At 40.1% G+C, this 22,002-nt stretch overlaps 1 protein-coding gene across 1 annotated transcript in view; it reads left to right on the forward strand.

Annotated features, from left to right (window-relative positions):
* The window catches only part of mmp24 (matrix metallopeptidase 24), a 128,484-nt gene extending 107,188 nt beyond the window's left edge, over positions 1 to 21,296 (forward strand). The window contains exons 8-10 of the mRNA XM_041783323.1: positions 1,951 to 2,089; positions 10,858 to 11,124; positions 20,932 to 21,296. Coding sequence (XP_041639257.1) covers positions 1,951 to 2,089; positions 10,858 to 11,124; positions 20,932 to 21,296 — 771 coding nt within the window. The remainder of the gene's footprint in view (positions 1 to 1,950; positions 2,090 to 10,857; positions 11,125 to 20,931) is intronic.
* The last annotated feature ends 706 nt before the right edge of the window (positions 21,297 to 22,002 follow it).

The following is a 22,002-nucleotide window of genomic DNA, read 5'->3' on the forward strand; positions in this document are numbered from 1 at the left end:
AGTGTCATACTTCAAGTGGTGTAAACAAGCTATACATTTGTATAACTGTGTAAAACATAAGATATTAGAGCATCTGGTTATGAAACATCTCCTCCTAAAGCAACATTATACCCTCCACCCCACCGCCACCCTGATGTACATGTAGATTTGAGCTGTTGTCTTTCACTTTGCTTCCTCAAAAATGTTCCCACACCCCTGCAGATGCTGTCTTTGCCCATAATCCCTTCTGGCTTTATCAACTCTCACCTTCCTGCTATCACCCAGCAAGTTTATGTCTAGAGTGGAGTTAGTCTGTGAAAACACCATCAATATGTGAGGAACGCCAGGGTTAGTACAGGATGGGCTACTAGCAGAGCTTCTGAGTGGTGTGGAAAGCCAAAAAGCAGTAAAATAATTTATCCAGGGTCCCTGCAGATCTTTCAAAAGTCTTAAAAAGGCAGGTGCAGATGGCCAAGTGTTTAAGTTTCACCCTAAGTTTCGAGGCTAGTCACCCAGGCAGACAGCTCAGGTTCAAATCCGACTTTAAGCTCCTTTCCTGCGTTTTATTCCCAACTCTCTTTCCCTGTTTTGCTACAATATCTGATGTCTGGTCCTCTTCAAATTGAGGTACAGTTTTAAAGTCCCTTTAGAGTGATAAAAAAAAATCTTTGTTTTAGGTTTGTTGTATAACAGACCACTGTGTTATGAACCTCCAGGCCAAATTTCAGTCATGAAAAACATCTCTAAGTTTATAAAATTAAGCTTCAAATCATGAAAAAATGAGGCTGTAAAATCTGCTCCAGGATGGCGTGGGCTTGTCGGTTGAATGAGCTGAAGCCACGGCCACTTACAAGAAATACAATCCTCTCAAATTTAAAAAAGCTTCCGAGTAAAGTGCAGCTGCCTGGCTCTGTGCCAGAGCAAAGAGACAGAAGTTGGGGATTAAATTTACTGTTTTCTGGCACAAATCTTTCTGTTGTGATATTTTCAATGACCTGTAGGCAACCATAGCTGACAGATGCGGGAAATTTACTTCACTATCAACAAAAACACAGCATGCAGCTAGCTGTTAACTTTCAATGAAGGAAGTAACATCAGCTAACAGACAACTGCTCTGTGATTTTATGTCCTTGTAGCGTTAGGGGGTTGGGGTCTTTCCTCATCAAGACCGGTGATGTCATGGGTTCAAATTTTTGCCCTGCCTGAATAAAACCAAATCAGGGTGAACAACTTTCTAATGGTCTAAATCCAAATTTCAGTCACACATAGATCCCAGTGTTTTCATGTTTACCGCAACTTTATTCCAAAATATCTAGTGTGTTAAGTTTGGATTTCACTTTACAGGAACTTTAAAAATGCAATAAATAAAACTCATTCTCTAAAGCCCTTTTTTCCCCTGTGAGAGGTCGGCATTGGACTCGCTGGAAAATTCATAACATGCATAATTTGCCAATAAAGAAGCACACCGCCTTTTTCAGGGCTATCTCAGCTAATGATGGTTAATAATAGTGATTACATTATCACTGCTGATGATGGCTTACAGGTAAAAATGAATTATAAATGAGTTATACTGCTGCCATAAAAATGCACAGGTGTTTGTAATGCAGCTGCTACAGCAGTGCTGACTAAAGCTATTAAATCTGCTTGTTATCTTTGCCGAGCACAATTAAAAAGTGTATCAGGCAGAAGGTAATACATGGAAATAGTTGTTTAAAGGTCTATCTGTTACCAACAAAGGCTTATATTTAGATTTTAAGGCATTACAATCTTTCCACTGTCATCTGCAAAATGAACTGCTGCCTGGGAAACTTTGAAAGCAGTGTTTCTTCAAAGAGAAAATAACAAAAGAAAGCAATCATTTAAGACATTTCTATTTTTCTTTAGCAATACCACAGCACTGTAGGGTTGTTACAGATTTACTGTGATGTAAAGTTTACTATGATTTTAAATTTATGTCTCTCTGTGCTGCAGGACCGGTGGTTTTGGCGTCTGAGGAACAACAAGGTGCAGGAAGGTTATCCCATGCAGATCGACCAGTTCTGGAAAGGTCTGCCTCCTCGCATCGACGCTGCCTACGAGAGATCTGACGGCAAATTTGTCTTCTTCAAAGGTAGAAGGAACAACTATGTTAACCCTTTCTGTGATCAAACCTCACTGTGTTACAGTTATGGTGCCTCTTCCTGATTTCTGATTTTTTTGTATATTTGTCACACATAAATGCTTCAGATAATCAAAGATAACCTGAATAAATACAACATTTGGTTTTAAATGATGATTTTATCTATTAAGGGAAAAAGACATCCAATTCTACCTGGCCCTATGTGAAAAAGCCATTGCCCCCCTAAACCTTATAACTTGTTGTTCCACCCTTGGAGGCAACATTTGCAAGCAGTTTGTAATAACTGGCAATGAGTCTTTCACATCACAGTGGATGAATTTTGGCCCAGTCTTCTTTTTTGAACTGTTTTAATTCAACCACACTGGAGGGTTTTCTGGCATAAAGTCCTGCCACACCATCTCAGATTTAAGTCCAGACTTTGACTAGACCACTCCAACACCATCATTTTGTTCTTTGAAGCCATTCAGAGGCGGACTTGCTGGTGTGTTTTGGATCACTGTCCTGCTACATGACTCAAATAAGTTTAAGCTTGAGGCCACAAACTGATGGTCAGACATTCTCCTTCAGGATTTTCTGGTAGAGACCACTATGTTCGACTGCTGGTATGATGTTCTTTTGATGAAATGCTGTGTTAGTTTTAGTCCAGATTTAACGGGATGCTTACCATCTGACAAGTTCAACTTTGGTCTTGTTAGTCCACAGAATATTTTCCCAAACGTCTTGAGGGTCATCAGGATGTTTCAGTCATATGTGAGACGAGCCTTTGCGTTCTTTTTGTTCAGCAGTGGTTTTTGCCTCTAAACCCTCCCATGGATGCCGTTTTTGCCCAGTCTCTGTCTTATTGTTGAATCATGAACACTGAACTTAACTGAGTCAGTGAGGCCTGCAGGTCTTTAGATGTCGTTCTGGGTTCTTTTGTGACCTCCTGGATGAGTTGTCGATGCATCCTAGGAATCTTTTTGGTAGGTTGGGCACTCCTGGGAAGGTTCGCCACTGTTCCCAGTTTTCTCCATTTGTGGATAATGGCTCTCACCATGGTTGACTGGCATCTCAAAGCCTTCAAGATGTCTTTGCATCCCTTTCCAGACTGATAAATATCATGACTTTGTTTTTCTTCTGTTTTTGAATTTCTTTAGATGGCACCATGATGTGTTACTTTCTGAGATCTTGTAGCGTATTTCACTTTGTCATTCAGATTCTATTTAAGTGATTTCTTTTAACAGGTCTGGCAGTAAACAGGCCTGGGCTAGTCAAATTGAGCTCAGTTTTCCAAAACTGTTTATCACAGTTAATTCATGATTTACAAGGACAATTACTTTTTCACATAGGTCCTGGTAAACTTTTTACTGTATTGAAAAATAAACATTATTTTTTTGGTATTTTCTCAGGCTATCTTTGTCTGCTGATCATTAAATGTGCAACTTTTAACCCTTTCGCCTTTAACCCTTTAACCCATTTTTTCTACTATATTCCATATTGCTACTGTTAACCACTTGTCACTTTTTAACCACTTTTCAACATTTAACACCCATTTTTGCCCCCTCTTTGCTTCTTGTAAATCTTAATTTTCACTTTTCTCCCACTTTTAACGTAATTTTGCAAATTCTAACCCACTTTTGCCACTCATTGGCCACCTTCACCACTTATTTCTGCCCATTTTTGCCTTTATTTTGCAATTATTCTTTATTTTCCCTTAATGTTGTTTCAGTTCCATCTACTTAATTCTCTCATATGCTGATGTTTGTGCACATAGTGGCTTAGCTACAAAATCTGACATAACCTTTCAAATGGTTTAGTCCAATAGTGCTCAAATGGTGTGGCAAGGCACACTAGTGTCTAGGTATACCTTTGTAATTTGTATAACAATGCATCATTAATTTAACTGTACAGTGACTTAAGATACTATGAATTAAGCCTAGCGTTAGTTCATGCAGGGCACAGTGGTCTTACACCCAGCCGTGATCAGATAATGCCAGCTGATCCCAATTATCGCCTCCCAGCTCCCACAGCAATCACAGCTCTTTCTCTCAATGCCACGGTGTATTTAAATATGATGTACTCACTAATCCCTGCTTGCATTTATGCTGATTTACCACGCTGCAACTGGCAAAGCTCCTCCTCCACCCCAGCCTCTTCCTTTATAGCATCAAGCTTGTTCCAGCCTCATATTCAGATTTGTGCTATGGATTAATTGCTTTTGAACCAATTTTATTGTATTCAATACTTAGTATCATAAATGTATCTATTCATATGGGGCTTAGCCATATGTTCCCTGGAAATTCAAAGAATGGTGCTTGACTAACTCAGGGATCATCTTTTGACCAGAGCATTCTCTGCCGAGTAAAAGTGTATATCCATTTTGCAATAAAAATGGTAAAATGTGTGACAGGACTGTTCCTAACTCAACAGGAATTGAAAGGGCTATTTTGCATGGAAATGTATATGGTGTGCCTTAAGTTTTTGACTCAATATCAGGTGTGCCTTGGGTGAAAAAAAGTTTGAAAACCACTGGTTTAGTCAATAAAGGCTACCCATCAACATTGTTAACATTAAAAATAAAAATGCTTGTTTTAAGAAAAGGGGTTTACATTTCGAAAAAGCTATATTGTACTCTAGCATAAACAAATAGAATTCATTTTTGTTGCTTTATTAAGATTGGGTCATATTCAGGCTACTTATAAGATACGGTTATCACAGCTTAACTTTACAGTGGACTATGATTTTGCTCTACTCTGTGGGCCCTTATTTGCCTGGGCCCCAGAAAGCTCTCTCTTTTATCCCCATTTATGGGCAGCCTTGTCTCTGAGCACTGTAGATGAGCTGTAGCACAAACATGACTTAATATTGCATGTTTATATCAATTCATCAGCTTCATTTTAAAAACCTGTACATGACTGCATAGTGGTGCAGCAGAGCTAGCAGTGTGCTAACAGACGTCTGAAGGTGTAAGGAGTGAGAAAAGTGGCTGTACACACTAGTGCCATGTCTACATGTTGCTTGAGAACCCAATGTTGCGTCATGTAGTGTCACCTTATCCCTGTACTAGAGGTTTCGTTGGAGTCTATATTAGCTTGCTCACTTGCTGCTCTAATTGGCTAACTTTCCATGTTGGGAAAATTATGTTTCTGTCTATCAGGCGACTGTAGCGCTGCGACAGAGTGCTGGGGTTAATTAGTCATAAATTATTTAACATAGCTTTAAAAAACGGGTCGTTGCATATTTGATCTTTAAGATGTGATTGTGTACGTTGGTTTAATTTCTTTTTACAAGTACAAGCACGTCTCCTGTGGCTGAGTTTGAGTTTTTCGTGCAGAGTTGCTGCAGAAGTCAGCCTGTTTTGCTCACAATCTGCAGCGGAGCAACCTCAAATCTGTGTTCACCATCTGCTCCGGTGTTATTAGACTCTGTCCTCTCTCTCTACATGCCCCGCCCCCCTCCGCCTGCTCCTGGAAATATATTTAATAAAGTGTGAAATAGAGAATGGCAAGGCAGCGGGGAGCACCCAGCCTAAAGTAATAGAATTTCAGTGTACGTATGAAACCTCCCTCATCCCCCATCTCACTCACTCTCTCTGTAGCTCACACCGGCATCTTCTGACGGAGTGTCCTGCTATCTCAGCCAGCCAGGAGCAGATATTAATAGCTTTGCTCTCTCAGCTGCCGGCACTTCTCTCTCTCTAACGCACACTCACAGACACACACTGAAACATGGGCACACAATGACACAGCTCTGCAGAACTGTGACACAAAGTCATATTAAATGCAATTTCTTCTAGCACAAATATGGCCGAGCACAGGGGGACGTACGGACTATACATGCAGAATAAGGAAGGTTTGTTTTCTCTCAGTACCTGATGTGGAGTCTGTTTGTTGTTTGCAGGTAATTCTCCTTCTTTCTACAGAGCGCTGCAGGGATGACGTACATTTGTAGGCCAGACTCAAAGTTAGCAACACGTTGGTTTTATCCGCCAGCAGCATATGGAGTTGTTCTACTGTGTTTTTGATTATTGCTGAAAATCAGTTCTATGGAAGGAAAAGTTTGAAAAGTTTGAAAAGTTTATCTTCACAAATGAGCGCTACTTTCACTTTTTGAAGCGTAAACACAATCTTCATTGGTATAAAGCTAATTTTAGACTATGAAGAGATCATCATCAAACATGTATATGAGCACTGGGAGTCCCCCACTATTTCTCCGTTTAAGGATCTTACAACCCCAATCATGAAAAATATTTCATGAAAAACATTAGCTCATTTGAGATTTGATGGCAGTAACACATCTCAAAAAAGTAGGGACCTGTTTACCATTGTGTAGAATCCCTTCTTCTTATTCACAACAGCTTTGTCAACATCTGGAAAGTAAAGAGACCAGCTGCTGGAGTTTGGGGAGAGGAACGTTGTCCCATTCTTGTCTAATGTAGGATTCTAACTGCTCAACAGTCCTGGAATTTCTTTGCTGGATTTATTCTTTTATGATGGTCCAAATGTTTTTTATCATTTAAAGGTCTGGACTGCAAAAGACCTGCATGTGGTTCAACACTGTCTTGCTGAAATAGTCAAGGAAGACCTTCCCTGATAGAGACGTTGTCTGGATGGGAGCATATGTTGCTCTAAAACCTCTATATACTTTTTTGGCATTGAAAGTGCCTCTCAAGATGTGTAAGCTGCCCACGTCATAGCCACTAATGCAACCCCATACAATCAGAGATCCATCCATCCATTTTCTATACTGCTTATCCTGTTGGGGGTCACAAGGGGCTTGAGCCTATCCCAGCTGTCGTTGGGCGAGGGGCACAATACACCCTGGACTGGTCGCCCGTCAACTGCACGGCATAAAGATACAACCAGGCACACTGACATTCACTCCTATAGCCAATTTAGAATGATCAATTAACCTAACAAGCATGTCTTTGGTGGTGAGAAGACGCCAGAGTACCCAGAGAGAACCCACCCATGCACAGGGAGAACATGCGAACTCCACACAGAAAGGCGCTGACCAGGAAGCAAACCAGGTAGCTTCTTGCTATAAGGCAACAGTGCCAACCCCTACTGGATGGATGTGTCCTCTTTAGTCCACAAGACATGGTGGCAGTAGTTTCAAATTTTGATTCATCCAACCACGGAACAGTTTTCCATTTTGCCTCAGTCCATTTAAAATGAGCTTTAGCCAAAAGACGTCATATCATGTTCACATATGCTTCCTCTTTGCATGATACAGCATTAAATTGCATTTCTGGATGGCATGGCCAACTGTGTTGACAGACAATGATTTCTGGAAGTGTCCCTGGGCCCATGCAGTGATTTCCAGTACTGAATCATACCTGTTTTTAATGCAAAGGCTCCTGAGGGCCCAAAATCACCAGCACAGTGCTGACCTTTGGCCTTGCCCATTGCACACAGAGAATCCTACCAATTCTCTGAACCTTTCGATGATATTATGGACTGTAGATGGAGGGATATTCAAAGTCTTCACAATTTTATGTTGAAGAACCTCTGCCTATCTTTACTTCTTAGAGACTCTGCCTCTCTAAAATGTTCCTTTTATACCCAGTCATGTTGCTGCTCTTTTGCCTACATTTTAGAGATGTGTTGTTTCCATCAAATTCAAAAAGAGCTAAAACTCCTATAAAATGGTAAAATCTCTCCATTTCAACATCTGATATGTTGTTTATTTTCTACTGTGAGATTTGCAGATTTATACTTCTGCTACAGCTGTGATTGACCGTGTTTGACCCACCTCCCCAATGACCTGTAAACTTGCTGGGGAGGATCACACTTGTAGTGTGGCCAATCTGCCAGCCAAGACTGGACAAGATTTTTGTAGCACAGAAATACTGTAGCATCTTGATATACAGAAAATATGAAAAATGAAACACAAATGTTTTATACACCTTGTCATGTAAAGCATGCCACAGTTAAATCGTCAAGGGTGGAAGCTTGACTAAAGGATATTGTGAGTAGCAAGCAGCTTGCCACATGTGGTTTGTTTATTCTAAAGTTTGACTGCGTGAGATTTGGCATGTTGAGATTGTAGACTCTGGTTGTTGGTGGATGAATCTATTGGTGTGGTGTGCTGTGTTGGCCAGCTTGTTGTGCTTCCAACATTATAAGAACAAAACTGATAAATCTGACATTATATGGTGTCATGTGTTGGGGGCTTTCACATTTTTAAATCAGTTCAGATTTGAACATCTTCCAATGTGTACCATGCTAAAAATTAAAAGAAGGAATATTGCCACTAACTGAGGTGGAGGCAGACACACTCCTGTTAATTAGTCATTCTCCTGTTGTGAATGTGTACTATAGGACAAGGATAGCAGTCCGGTTAGTCTGTCTAATCAAGCTCTAACTGTATCTGTGCATTAAGTGTACTGACTGTTAAAGGACACAGTCCCTGAGAACTGTAAAAGACCAGTCCAGTTTTCTTCACAGGCTTTTTAATCCTCAGCTCCCTGTGTTGAGCTTGCAAAGAAGCCACAGTGGAGATGTATGCACTCATTGACTACATGAGACATTAGCATGATAAAAGTACCTGTTAAAGGTCACACTTGTCCTCAGCTTCCTCCCAGTGAAATGAATCGTTCATTATAAAAACTTGCAGCTGAGTCAGACTGCTTTAAGCGCCCTGACGGGAGCTATTTGTGTCTGAACAGGATGAAATTAAAGTTCATTGTTTTATATTATTCTCTCTCTGTATTCATTGTTCCCATATGTTTATTATGTTGGATAATAGCTGTTGAACACAGCTGCTGTCAAGTCAGCCTCATTTATCACTGCTCAGTGAAAGAGCTTTAATAAAATAGTTCCTACACTGCAGTTCTTTATCTTTTTGTTTTTCTGCAGCTTTCTTCTCAGTAATAACTGAATGTTTAACAAAGCTGAGGTGAGAAGGTCTTTAATTTAATGGCGCTGCTTTTTCCAGTTAAACAGTTTCTCTAAAGCATCATCAACACTCTGCTATTTATTTATTTGTTTTTTTAAACCTGTTTATTCTCTGATCAGCCAGTACCTTCATGGTAGCTGCGGTTACATGAGCAATTTTTTTCACAGCCCGATAAAATTTATTCTGATCGAAGATTTAAACTTCTCTGTTCACATGGATGCTAAAGCGTGTGATTCAGATGTGCATGCTCATGCATTGTAAATATGATCTAAATCAAACTGCTCTGACACGCACAGTATCGTCCCAGTAGTCAGATTTACCGAAAATTTGCAGTAGAAGAAGAAATTCTTCTTCACCTTTGTTGTAAATAAACCGCATTCACTTGCTCACTCTTATCAGTGATTGGCATAAACCAGCCCTCTTGATCGGAAGGATTTCTTTTTTTTAAGTCAGATTTTTTCTGGGCAGGTCTAAGAGCAGGGGTGTCCAAACTATGGCATGGCAAATTTTGATTGGCTTGTAGAAAATTCTAGAATAAATAAAATATTGCCCACATTTCAGCATGAATCTTGTGCCTGACTATATTGCACTTTGTAGTTTCTGCACAAGGCAGTGCTACCATGCTAATTCTGTAAACAAACATCTTGACAAGAAGAATGTGTTGATGTGAACAAATTAAGACTCCCTACATTGTAAAAGTAATGGCAACCAAAACAATAACAATATCTTGTTTTCTAACTCGCTGATGGGTCAGGGCAGCAAACACCAGAACCAATAATATTCCAGGGGCAGAAGCCAGTGGTAGCTAGGTAGCTCTTACCTGGCCATGCTCTGCCGCTCTTTCTGCAAGCTGTTCTTGCAGCCCTCCTCCACCCCAGCTCCTCCTCCATTCTGCCTCTGATTTAATCAGTGTCATTCTGTTGTCATTGATGCCTGCCCTGCTCTGGGGTTTTTGCTGCTTCCCTCCTTGCCTCAGGCTTTCCTCATTGGCAATGGAAGAGCAGGAACATGTGCTGTTCCTGCTTGATGCTTCCACTCAGGCTTGTGGAAGAGGGATCCAGGAACAACCACATCACCAAACATAAATAACAGCAATCAGTGCTAAATAATAACTGCTAATAAAGAAATATCCATCGCCAAAAATCATGTGTTTCTTCACAAAGTGATCCTGACTGAACTTGCCATTTAGGCATACTCAGTCACTAACACATCTTAAGCTATTGGTTTTATTGGTTTTACAAACTGTTGTGTACCTAATCTTATGGATATTTAAGTGGCCCAAACGTCCTTATATATTTCTGTAGGTGGTCCTCGGTGGAAAATGTTTGGACACCCCTGGCTTAGGGCTTAACTTTGACCAAAGGCAGCTCTGCTTTTAAGTAAACAAGCTAGATGCTAGCTAGAGGCTAGCTGTTAGCATCCATTGTGGTAGTGAACTCAGTCATACTCCGGTCATTGTCAGATTGTACTCTTTTATTCTGACGTCATCTAACTCTATGCATCACTGGCCTAGTCATGGCTGTGTTTGTTGTGCTTCCTCCTTCAGTCAGCTTGCTTTCTTTTTGGCTATCATTTTGTTTTACATAACAATCCACAAACAGCAAGCTCAGCTGTCTTTGGTGTTCCCCCATATAACAGAATTTCTGATAACACTATTGAACATGTTTAATATCATTCCAAATTTGAGCATCATGGTTGTCTCTTAAGGAGAGTAAAATCACTCTGAGCTCACCCCATACCACAGGAAGATTATTTTTAGAACCATGTAATAATCAGGCCTTTGCTGACTTTGGTTGAAGAAACCAAAACTGAAACATCAACTTCAGATAATCACATGTATGTTGTATTGAATTACCGTTTCATCTCTTCCCTGTCTCCAGGTGATAAGTACTGGGTGTTTAAGGAGGTGACAGCTGAACCGGGTTACCCTCACAGCCTGGTGGAGCTGGGCAGCGGCCTCCCCAAAGACGGCATCGACACAGCACTGCGCTGGGAGCCGGTCGGAAAAACCTACTTCTTTAAAGGGGACAAGTACTGGCGTTACAACGAGGAGAAACGCACAACTGACCCAGGATACCCCAAATCCATCGACATCTGGGTGGGGATACCTGACGGACCGCAGGGGGCCTTCATCAGCAGAGAAGGATGTAAGTGTCCATGTTTTTAAATTAAAACAGAATCGATTATATGACACAATAATTCACTTTTTAAAGAACTTTACAGGAACTTTATCATTAAGGTGCCGTCTAATCTACAAATGTACAATTAAAGTCTGTCTGAAATCTCAGTAGTCAAGGCATTGACCACAGCTCATGCAAAGCCAGGGGTGTCACTTTCAACAGACGATGCTACTGCCGTAACAAATACAGAGGCATGATGCCCGATGTAAATGCTTGAGTTTTTTTTTTTTCAGCAATCAGCAGTCCCTCACCCCAGTTCCCATTAATATACGGTCCAAAAAAGGCACATCCTGATTGTTTGCAGCTGTGGGTGAATGCTGTAGTGTGTGAGAGCCACAGGAGCTCAACAAGACAAGCTTTCTTCAGATTAGGAGTCATGGTGCTGCTCATATAGACAAAAGATGGTGAATCAGACAGAATCAGAACTATCAGAACAGAAATTACCTGTAGCCATGGGAAGAGGAGAATTGTGTCTATGTAAAGAGAATCAATAAAAAAGTCAGCTGGAGGAGCATTTTGCAGCTGTCTAGGTTCATTCATAACAGGTCAGTAACATGACTGGATAAAAGGAGCATTTTAGAGAGGCAGAGTCTCTCAGAAGTAAAGATGGGCAGAGGTTCACTAATCTGTGGAAAACTGCATCTAAAAAGTGTGGAAAATTTTCCAAAAAATGTTTCTTTATGTAAAATTGTAAAGACTTTAAATATCCCGCCATCTACAGTCCATAAAACCAATAAAGGATTAAGAGAACCTGGAGAAATCTCTGTGACTAAAGACCACACAATAATTTTGGTCGCTCACGATGGCACCATGTCAGACAATGCAACTAAAATCTTGTCCTGGCCGACAGACTGGCCACTCTACAAGAGTGATCCTGACTGCTCGTCATATGCTGACGTCTCTGCTGTCTCCACGACTGTGTGTAAGTTCACAGGCTGTCAGGCGTCAGGTCAGAGAGTGGCAGTCACTCTACAACAGAAGCGCTCAATGTGATTGTAGTAGCCTTTTGCTCGCTGAAGCAGAAAACAACAAACAAGAAAGAATGATGGATTGGATTATGGATTAGGAATGACTGGTGCTTATTCAGATAAAACCTAGAGTATGCATGTGATAAAACTGGCGTCAGGTCAGGTAGTTTGACATGCTAGTCTTGTCAAGTTCTCGATGTGGGGTGTCTTGGCTGGAACCTTAATTATGTCATGTTACAAGACCATTTGTCATACCCGACAAAATTGGGTCAGAGTTTTGACAAGATTCAGTGTTGCAACCAGGCCAAAATCTGGCTGAATTTGCATAGTCTGAGTCTTAACTCATTGAGTGCCAGCCCTTTTATAAAATGGAAAGTGGCTTGTGCCAGCGTTTTTGGCAATTTTGAGTCATCTTTCAAGACCCACAGAATATTTTGTACCATGATTCTGAAAACACCAAATAGCTCAAATGAAAGAAGAAACTCTCTATTTCATCATGGAAAAAAAGATTTGTTTGTAGCTTGTTCCATTCTTGATTTATCTGAAGTTGAATAGAGGCTAGTTTCACCAAAAAGACCACTTTTTTCTAGAAAGCTGAGAAAAGTGCATTTTTGTGAAAGAGAGTCTGTCAAGCAGAACAATGATTTGAATGTGATAATTTTGCCTTCAATGACATAAAAGACATCTGAAAATTGTATTACAAATGTTATTTTATTGTAAAATAAATAACAATGCTTACAGTCACTGTCATGCCATTCACACTCTGGAACTGGACGGTCTCCACGGGACCCCCCATACGCCCACGTCCTCTCCTGCTTGTTGCTGTATGCATCCAGCTGGCGAGAGGCTGCCTTATTTCTCTGACGCGGGGGGGGGGTGCTCGCAGCAGTCTTTAGCCTCTTGACCGCATAGACAGATGAATAAAAGCACCGATCCCTGGATTTCTTCCAGTGTCTAAGTTAGAACTTTTAGCTTAGATTACCTCCGTAACGATCGCTCTGCTCTTTGACCCCAGGGTCTCCACCTCTGACATTCGATCTACCATCACTTCCGACTGTAGTGATCGGACTACGTATCCCAGAAGCCCCAAAATTACTCACAGGGAGTGTGAGAGCACCCCCTTGTGCCAGCCGCCGAAAAAAACACTTTGACGTATATATACGTCTGTGGCACTCAATGAGTTAAGGGACAAAGCTGAAAGTCAGTATTGAATGCTGGTGATCTTTGTGCCCTCAGGAGCCACTGCATTAGAAACAGGTATTAATTCTTTACTAGAAATCATTGCACATGCTTAGGAAAACTTCCAGAAATCATTTTATGTCAAAACAGTTGGCCATGCCACAAATGCAAGTTAAAGCTGTATGCCACAAAGAAGAAGCAATATGTGAACAGGATCCAGAAATGTTAACGTCTTCTCTGGGCCAAAGCTCATTTAAAATGGACTGAGGCAAATGGAAAACTGTTCTGTGGTCGGATTAATCAAAATTTGAAATTCTTTTTGGAAACAACAGACATTGTGTGCTGTGGACTAAGGAGAAGAAGGACCATCTAGTTTGTTATCAGCACAGTTCTAAAGCCTGAGATCTCTGATGGTAGGGGGCTGCATTAGTGCCTATGGCGTAGGCAGCTTACACATCTGGAATCAATGCTGAAAAGTGGGTAAAGGTTTGAGAGCAACATATGCTCCCATTCAGACAGACAACATTGTTTCAAGTTCAATTGCCCAAACTCACCTCTGTAGCAGCTGATTGCCAGCTGATTTGCTCCAAGCATGCTGTTGCTGCTAATTTAGGCCCTGTCCACAGAGACGAATTCAGGAGTATATGCAAAAGTTTTTTGTTGTATCGGTATTTCATCCACACGGAAACAGCGTTTTAGGTGACTGTATACATTACTGTATACGAAACTGGGTCCCAGAGCGCACAAATCCGTAAACGACTACCGTTTCGTCTCGTGGGGACAGCCAACCGCATCTTTCTTGAAACTATTACATCACACATGGCATAGCTCTCTTAAGATGCCTGCAAAGGTCCTGCCAAAACCACAATGGCGGACTACAGGATTGCTGCAGAAGCTACAGAGCTTGTTACAGCAAAATCTGATGCTCCTTTACCACCACCACAAAACGCACACACCATACACCAGATGTTCTGAAATCCAATGCAACCAATAGGGCAACTAGAAGAAAGTATGTGTCAGTTTTCTGTGATCTTTTCTCTCTTTTGGTGCATATCCGTGGCAGCATTACAGGCTTGGTATATGCACTAAAGCGCTTTCAGTCGTTTTCAGTGGTTCTGTGCTTACACGGATATTTACTGAAACGGCCCCTTCTTTACGTAAAACTTTTTCAAAATGCCTTAAGAGCAGTTTAAGGGCCTTAAACTGCTCTTACCTGGCCATGGTCTGCTGCTCTCTCTACAAGCTGTTCTTGCAACCCTCCTCCACCCCAGCTCCTCCTTTATTCTGCTTCTGACTTAATCATTGTCATTCAGTTGTCACTGATGCCTGCTCTGCTCTGGGTTTTTGCTGCTTCCCTCCTTGCCTTGGGCTTTCCTTATCTGCAATGGAAGTGCAGGAGCTAGTCCTGTAGCATGCCCCCCCAACACACACACACACACACACACACACACACACATGCACACATCTGGCATTTCCAGTGAGTTGAGACCAGCACTGCTCCTTCTCAATACTACTTCTTGCTTTGAATCAATGACTCTTTTTAATGAAATTCCCACCCTATAAGGTGTAATCACTAAACAGAAAACCAACATTTTGTTTTCATTCATGCATTTCTTATAATGAGGGAGAAATGAACAGAAAAAGTACACTTCTGCATTCGTGCTGGAAATGATCCCAGGATGCATATGTACTTTAGCATCGCTTCCAATGCACAGTCCCATCCTGGGACCGCTTCCAGTGTAAATGTGAAAGTGCACTTTTTAGTGAAACTCTCCCTCATTATGAGAAATGTTTAAAAGAACACAAGAGTTGGTTTTCTGTTTACTTAAGACGCCTTATGAGGTGATTTTTTCATTGAACAGTCAGGCAAGAAGTAAACAGTGGAAATCAGCAGAGCTGGTCTGTACTTGTCATTTAATGTTATTGTTTGATTGAGAGCCCCACAGTCAATGTATATCACAGGGAAAACAAATATTGCACTGTTAGTTTTTGCCAAAGTCGTTCAGCCATGTTGAGAAACAAATCCACCATTTTCCTTCAGCACGTCTCAGGGAAAAGGTCACCACGTCAGTAAATCAGTCAGGGAATCTGTGGTTCATTGAAGCTGCAGACAGACAGTCAGACAGTCGGTCTCTTGATGATTCAGTTCAATCCCACTGTTTTTTTTTTCTCAACATGATGTTTTTGCTCCAGAAACATAAAAAAACACCAGGAGCAAAGACTCAGACTCTCTCACTGTCTGCTGGAAGAAAAAGGCCCATCATCACTTCTGCTTGTCGAGCAATGACCTCCTGACCTTGTGGCTGCCTCACTGTGTGTTAGACAGGGTCGGTCAGCCGTCGTGTCTGGGTGTCAGATGAGAGCGCCATCCTGCAGGGACTTGGGAGGCATCAGACAAATGTGTGAGCTTGTGTGTGTTTCCTCTGGGCTGTTTGGAGGTGATGGAGCAGACACAAAAGAAGACATCAGAAGGAAACCTCTGGAGGGTTTTCTGATGCTGAGACGTGTCTGTGAGGGTATATGTGGGTCTGATGTAGTCTACTACTGGGGACAGATTTAAACCTAAAGATCACTTAATCTGGGGCGTCTCATCCAGTTGGGGACAGGAGCGATGTCCCTGATCAGGAAAAAGCAGATTGTTGGGTCAGTGGTTAAGTAAAGGGTTAGAGTAGCTGTCAGGAAAATGAATGTAATGTCCCTGAGAGCAGCCCCAGTATGCATGTCAGCATGTCAGCTGGGATTTGTACATACGTGTGTGTTGCGTGCTGTAGGCATGCGTGATTAAATGGTTTTAAAGATATTCTTAGGAGTCCTGATTTCCTCCTCTAGCTTTGCCCTCACAGGTACAGACTGGTCAGAATGGAAATCATTTTGATTATTTGTACTCAGCACCAGTCAACAATGCAAACATTATCAAATAATGTTAAACACATTTTAAATGTCATATCAAATCAAAGGTTTTCCATTTGTGCACTGGGGGCTTTATGAATGGGTTTCCATGGCAGAGCAGCTGCATGCAAGCCTCACATCACAAAGTCCAACGCAAGATGTTGAAAAGAGTGGTTTAAAGCACACCAGCACTGGACTGCGGAGCTGTGGAAATGTGCTCTGTGTAGTGACAAATCACGCTTCTCAGTTTGTCAGTCAGTTGGATGAGTCTGGGTTTGGCAGATGCCAGGAGAACATTACCTGCCTGACCTCATTGTGCCAACTGTGAAGTTTGGTGGAGGGGTAATGGTATGCGGCTGTTTTTCAGGGTTAAGCCTGATTTATGCTTTTGTGTTGCGTTGACGGCATAGCTACGTGTAGCCCTCTGCGTTGACCCGCATCCCTAGCCTGAAGCGCACCTCCAAAAAATCCTAACTACGTGTTGTGGTGACGCGGACCACAAGGGCTGCGATTGGTCCACTCAAACGTCATCCAGGTCCCTCAGTGGGCGAACCAGTGTGGTAAATTCACCCATTCTCAGCCTCGACTCATTTAGTGGTCGTGCATGCCACCACCGCAAACGTCTTCCTGTTGCCTGAGCTTCAACATTTGCAACCAAAGAATTCGTTCGTCAATATCCATTAGCTCCAACTACAAACACACCCGCTCCACCACGGTCACCATGACCGGAAGATAAACAAGGATTCGGATGTGAAACCACACACACACACACAGCCACACCCCCCTAGCGGCATGGCGGTGAATTGCAGAGCAACGTGCTCTCTTGACACAGAACTTCGAATGGTCAATGATGGTGTCGCGTCCGCCGACACGACACAGAAGCATAGATCAGGCTTTAGGGCTAGGCCCCTTATCTCCAGTGAAGGCCAGTCTTAATGCTTCAGTATACCAAGAAATTTTGGACAATGTAATGCTCCCAACTTTATGGCAACTGTCTGGGAAATGCCCTTTCTACTCAACATGACTGAGCCCCAGTGCACAAAGCAAGGACTATAAAGGCATGGTTTAATGAGTTCTGTGTAGAAAGAGCTTAACTGACCCTCACAAAGCCCTGACCTCAGCCCCATCCAGCACCTTTGGGATGAAGTGGACCACACAGAAACCCTCAAACATCTTGTGTAAAGCCTTCCAAGAAGAGTTGAAGCTGTTATCTCTGCAAAAGGGGGACCAACTACAAATTAGAGTACATGTATTTGGATACGATGTCATTACAGTCCCTGATGCTGTAATTTTGAGGCGGCCAAATATTTTTGTCTATATAGTCTATCTGCTAAAACAAGGTGAACTATGTTATTCCATTTATATTTTCCTGTATATTTTTACTGAGAAGTGGTGGGCAACTGGCGGCCCAGCGGCCACATGCAGCACTCTGCCTCAGTCAGTTTCACATATCAGGAAAATATCTGCCATTAAAACATGAAAAACAGAAACATTTCAAGTATCTTCATTTACTGGAAAATACTAGATTCTTTGCAAGAAAGTAGAGAAATAATTGTCAGTAATTATTGCTGGTAAAACGTTTAATATGCATCATTAAATGAATTTGTTTAAAAGTCTAGATATGTAATTAAAAATATACTAAAGTAACCAGAAAGTTTTAAGCTCAGTTCACTGAAAAAGAAGCCTAAATTCTGTGTTACACATATTCAGTTAAGAATTAGGGTCTGCATTTAAATTTCTGCTGATAAATGTTGGTTTAATGAATTGTGAATAAATCCATATATCCACCCCTTTTCTTATATTATAAGTTACTAATGTTAGATTTAAGGTGTCCTGCAGTTTTTAAATATTCTGGCCCTCAGGTAGTGAGAATAAAATTGATGTGGTCCTTTAAGTAACCATAGTTGCCCTTCATGCTCTAGATTGTCCATGTTTGAGATGTGGTGCTAACACAGTCAGAGTGAACACTCTGAGTTGTGAGTAGAAATGAAAATCAATCTTTGATGCCTTTAAGACGCCGTCACCCAGTCTGAAACAGGCTTAAGTAAATGTGCATTCATAAAGAATGATATAAAACTAAAAATGTGTCACCTGAGACGGATGCTCTAATATGCTTCAGAGAAAAGTAACACAAATATAAGCTAAATGACACACACACTACTCATAAACCTTCATCATATCTGCCTGTATGTATTTTTAGTCATATCTGTCCTCTCTCGTGTTCCCTCCTATTTGTCTCCCAGCTACAGCGTTCATCTCTCAGGAATTACATAACATTACTCTTCAATAAAAACAAACTCCTGCTGGGACTGAAATACTGTAGCGGCCTGTAACTGCTGTGTCATGACAGAAACGTGTTACCTCTAATGAGATTCTGTGCCACAGGGATGTAGGAGCTGGAGGCGCTGATGGATGTTTTCAGTTTAAAGAGAAGTCTTTTATTGTCTGTGCTGTGCTTTTATGTGACGACCTCACATTCAGCAAACTGATCACAAGGACTGAGTGCTGTGGCACTCACAAGAAACCAGGAGCGGTGATACCACAAAATATTCAGGGTTCCTGCAGATCCTTCAGAGGTCTTAAAAAGATTCATTTCACTTTTGAAATTTAACACCATAAAAAAGCCATTTTTAAACTTGTGAGAAGTTTTAAAAGGCACATTAACTAAGCTATTTTTATCCTCTTCATTTTCAGCCAGCTTTATGCCATTTTAATTATTTAGGTTTGTGTGTGTCTGTTCATGTTAGTAAAGCTCTGATGTACCAACGCGTCAATATCTGCATTATAAAATAATTTTATACATAATACAAACATTTTTTCAGAGGTTGATAGACCTTTAAGGTGTAGCAATTAAAAAAACTTGTGCCAAAGGCTCATCTAGAAGTCATTTAGTTTATATTATTCAATATCTGATCTCTTGTAAGGTTAGTTTTATAAAGGCTTTATGTTTTTTCATGAGTTACAGCAGCGAAAAATAATTCTCTCACTGAGTCTACGTTTCACATGAATCTGTTCAAAGTGGCTGTGTAGAAAAATGATATAATAAGTTTTCTAGAATGTGAATTTAAAAAGGGTTCATTGTTTAACACATTATTTAAAATCTCATATGTGAGACTTTTGTTTTTTGACTGATTATTTATTCATTTTTAACTGATTTTTATGGAAGCCCATTTCTGTCACTTAAAAAATACACATCTTGGGAAATTAAGTCATAATTATGGGATAAAAAGTCAAAAATATGAGATAAATCTTGACAGTTGGAAATCTAAGATGGATGATTAAACTGTGACACAAAGTCAAAATGACAAGATAAAAAAAAATGAATATATGAGATAAAAAAATTCAAATAATGTGGACAGAAGTCACAATTCTGAGCAAAATAAATACATTTCTAAGATTATGAAGTCTAAATTTTGCAAGAAAAAAGTCAAAATGTAGAATAAAGTGAAAAAATGACATAAAGAGTTGAAAATCCAAGAGAACTAAGTAAGCTGTGACACAAAGTCAAACTTTCATGCTAAAGAGTTGAATGTAACATTAAATTAACATAAACATTTTTAAATCATTTGCAAAAAAAATTTTAATTAAGCACAAAAAAAATGAAAATCATGAGATTAAAAGTCTAACTTATGTGAAAAAGTGTCAAAAATATGAGCTAAAAAGGAAAGTAAATAGGATGAAAAATCAAGTTATGAGATAAAACATCAAATAATGAGACATAAAGTCTCATTCTGTCAAAACCTTGAAATAGAAAGTTTGAACATGTGATCAAAAGATGAAAATATAAAAGTAAAAATCTGAGATAACCAGTCAGTAGCCTGAAAAAGTTGAAAATGTCAGATAAAAAGACAAATAATAAGAAAAAACATAATTATGAGATAAGAAATGAAAATCTGGAATAAAGAGTAAAAACTTTTAGATAAAAAAACTGAAATATGAGCTGAAGTTTAAATAAAGAGATGGAACGTTGAAATTTTGAGATACAAAAAAATTCTAATTATTATTCATAAATACAGCACAAATTATGAGATTAAAAATTGATTATATGATAAAGAGTCAAATTATGAGATGAAAAATGAAAATTCAGATTAAAAATCAAAATGACAACACAAAAAGTAAAATTAAGTAATAAAAGTAAAGTGTGGGATGAAAAGATAAAAATTATGACTTAAAGAGTCAAATAATCAGAAAAAAACATTAAAGTTGTTTAATTTAAAAAAACATAATTTAGAGAAGTTAATATTATATAAAAAGTGAAATTGATGGGTTAAAATGTTAAAATTATGAGATAAAAAGCCAATTAATGAGAAAAAAAATTCCTAATTATGAGATGAGAAATTAAAATATGGCTTAAAAGTCAACTCATCAAATAAAAAATGAAATTATCAGATGAAAATAAATAATAAATAATAACAATAAAATTGAATTTATGAGGTAAAAGAATCATAATATAATAAAAGAAAATGTTATAAATACAAGATAAAGAGATATATTATGATATTAAAGCTAAATTATGATGTAAAAAGTCAAAATAATGAGATAAAAAAAGTCAGAATTATGAGTTCCAAAGAAAAATAATGAGTTAAGGAATGCTGAGAAATTTAATGACACCTAAAAAATATTGAAGACCTTGTGTAAAACAAAACAAAAAAAGAACCACTAACGTTGTTTTTCTGTTTCCTCTCCTTTTCTTCCTCATGCCCTGTTCCTCTTCATCACACTCTATCATCCTCCTCAGACTACACCTACTTCTACAAAGGGAAGGAGTACTGGAAGTTTGACAACCAAAAGCTGACGGTGGAACCCGGATACCCCAAGTCCATCCTGCGTGACTGGATGGGCTGTGACCAGTCTGACATGGAGCGCTCCGGCAGCAAAGGAAACCGTGGTGACCGCCAGCTGCCTCTGGATGATGTGGACATCATGGTGACCATCAATGACGTCCCGACGACGGTCAACGCCATCGCTGTGGTGATCCCCTGCATCCTGTCTCTGTGCATCCTGGTCCTGGTGTACACCATTTTCCAGTTTAAGAACAAAGGAGTGCAGCAGAACACCATGACGCCACACTACTACAAATACCCGGTTCAGGAGTGGGTATGACAGCCAACGCTTTTCTGAAGAGGTTGTGGATTGATCAGTAGTGGTCGACATGATGTTGGCTACGCTAGCAAAAAAAAAAAAAAAAAAAGATCAGTCCTGAGGGATTTAACTGTGCTAGCTAGAAATAAAAGGGCGCACACTTTAAATACTCTGCAAAGTAGATTTAGACGTTGCCTCGGAGTGTTTGTGTTTGTGCGAAACAGAAGGCCTGTCTGTGACTAAAGCACTTCAGTGTTAAACAGCAAGGACACTGACTTTGTGTTTTCACATTTGCCAGCCACAGAGGGAGCTCTAAACTAACTGAGGAAAGTCTTAATGGACTCCCGGCGGATGTGATTGGCTAAGGACAGACAGGTTTTTAGTTCTCGGACACCTGATTCGCTGACAGCCTCTCTGGCTCTGTGAATCAGGGTCTTAAGAGTGATACTGAACTTTTACTACTTCTTATGGGACCTACAACACCACTCTCCTTCTCAGCGGAAAGAAAAATATAAAGAAAGAGGATCTGGAGCAGAAGAGTATGCTCCTTAAAGCCACAAACCACCTCCAAGTCTGTTCTTACAACAGCTTGTACACTTGAACTACTTCAATTATTACAACAGATGAAAATTAAGGAAAAAAAGAAAGAAAAGAAATAGTTAAAAACATCAAACTTGAAGACAAACTTAGGTAGAAAGGCCATAACTAAAAGAAAACCAAGGATCTC

The sequence above is a fragment of the Cheilinus undulatus genome, linkage group 3, assembly GCF_018320785.1.
Source record: "Cheilinus undulatus linkage group 3, ASM1832078v1, whole genome shotgun sequence".
NCBI lineage: Eukaryota > Metazoa > Chordata > Actinopteri > Labriformes > Labridae > Cheilinus > Cheilinus undulatus.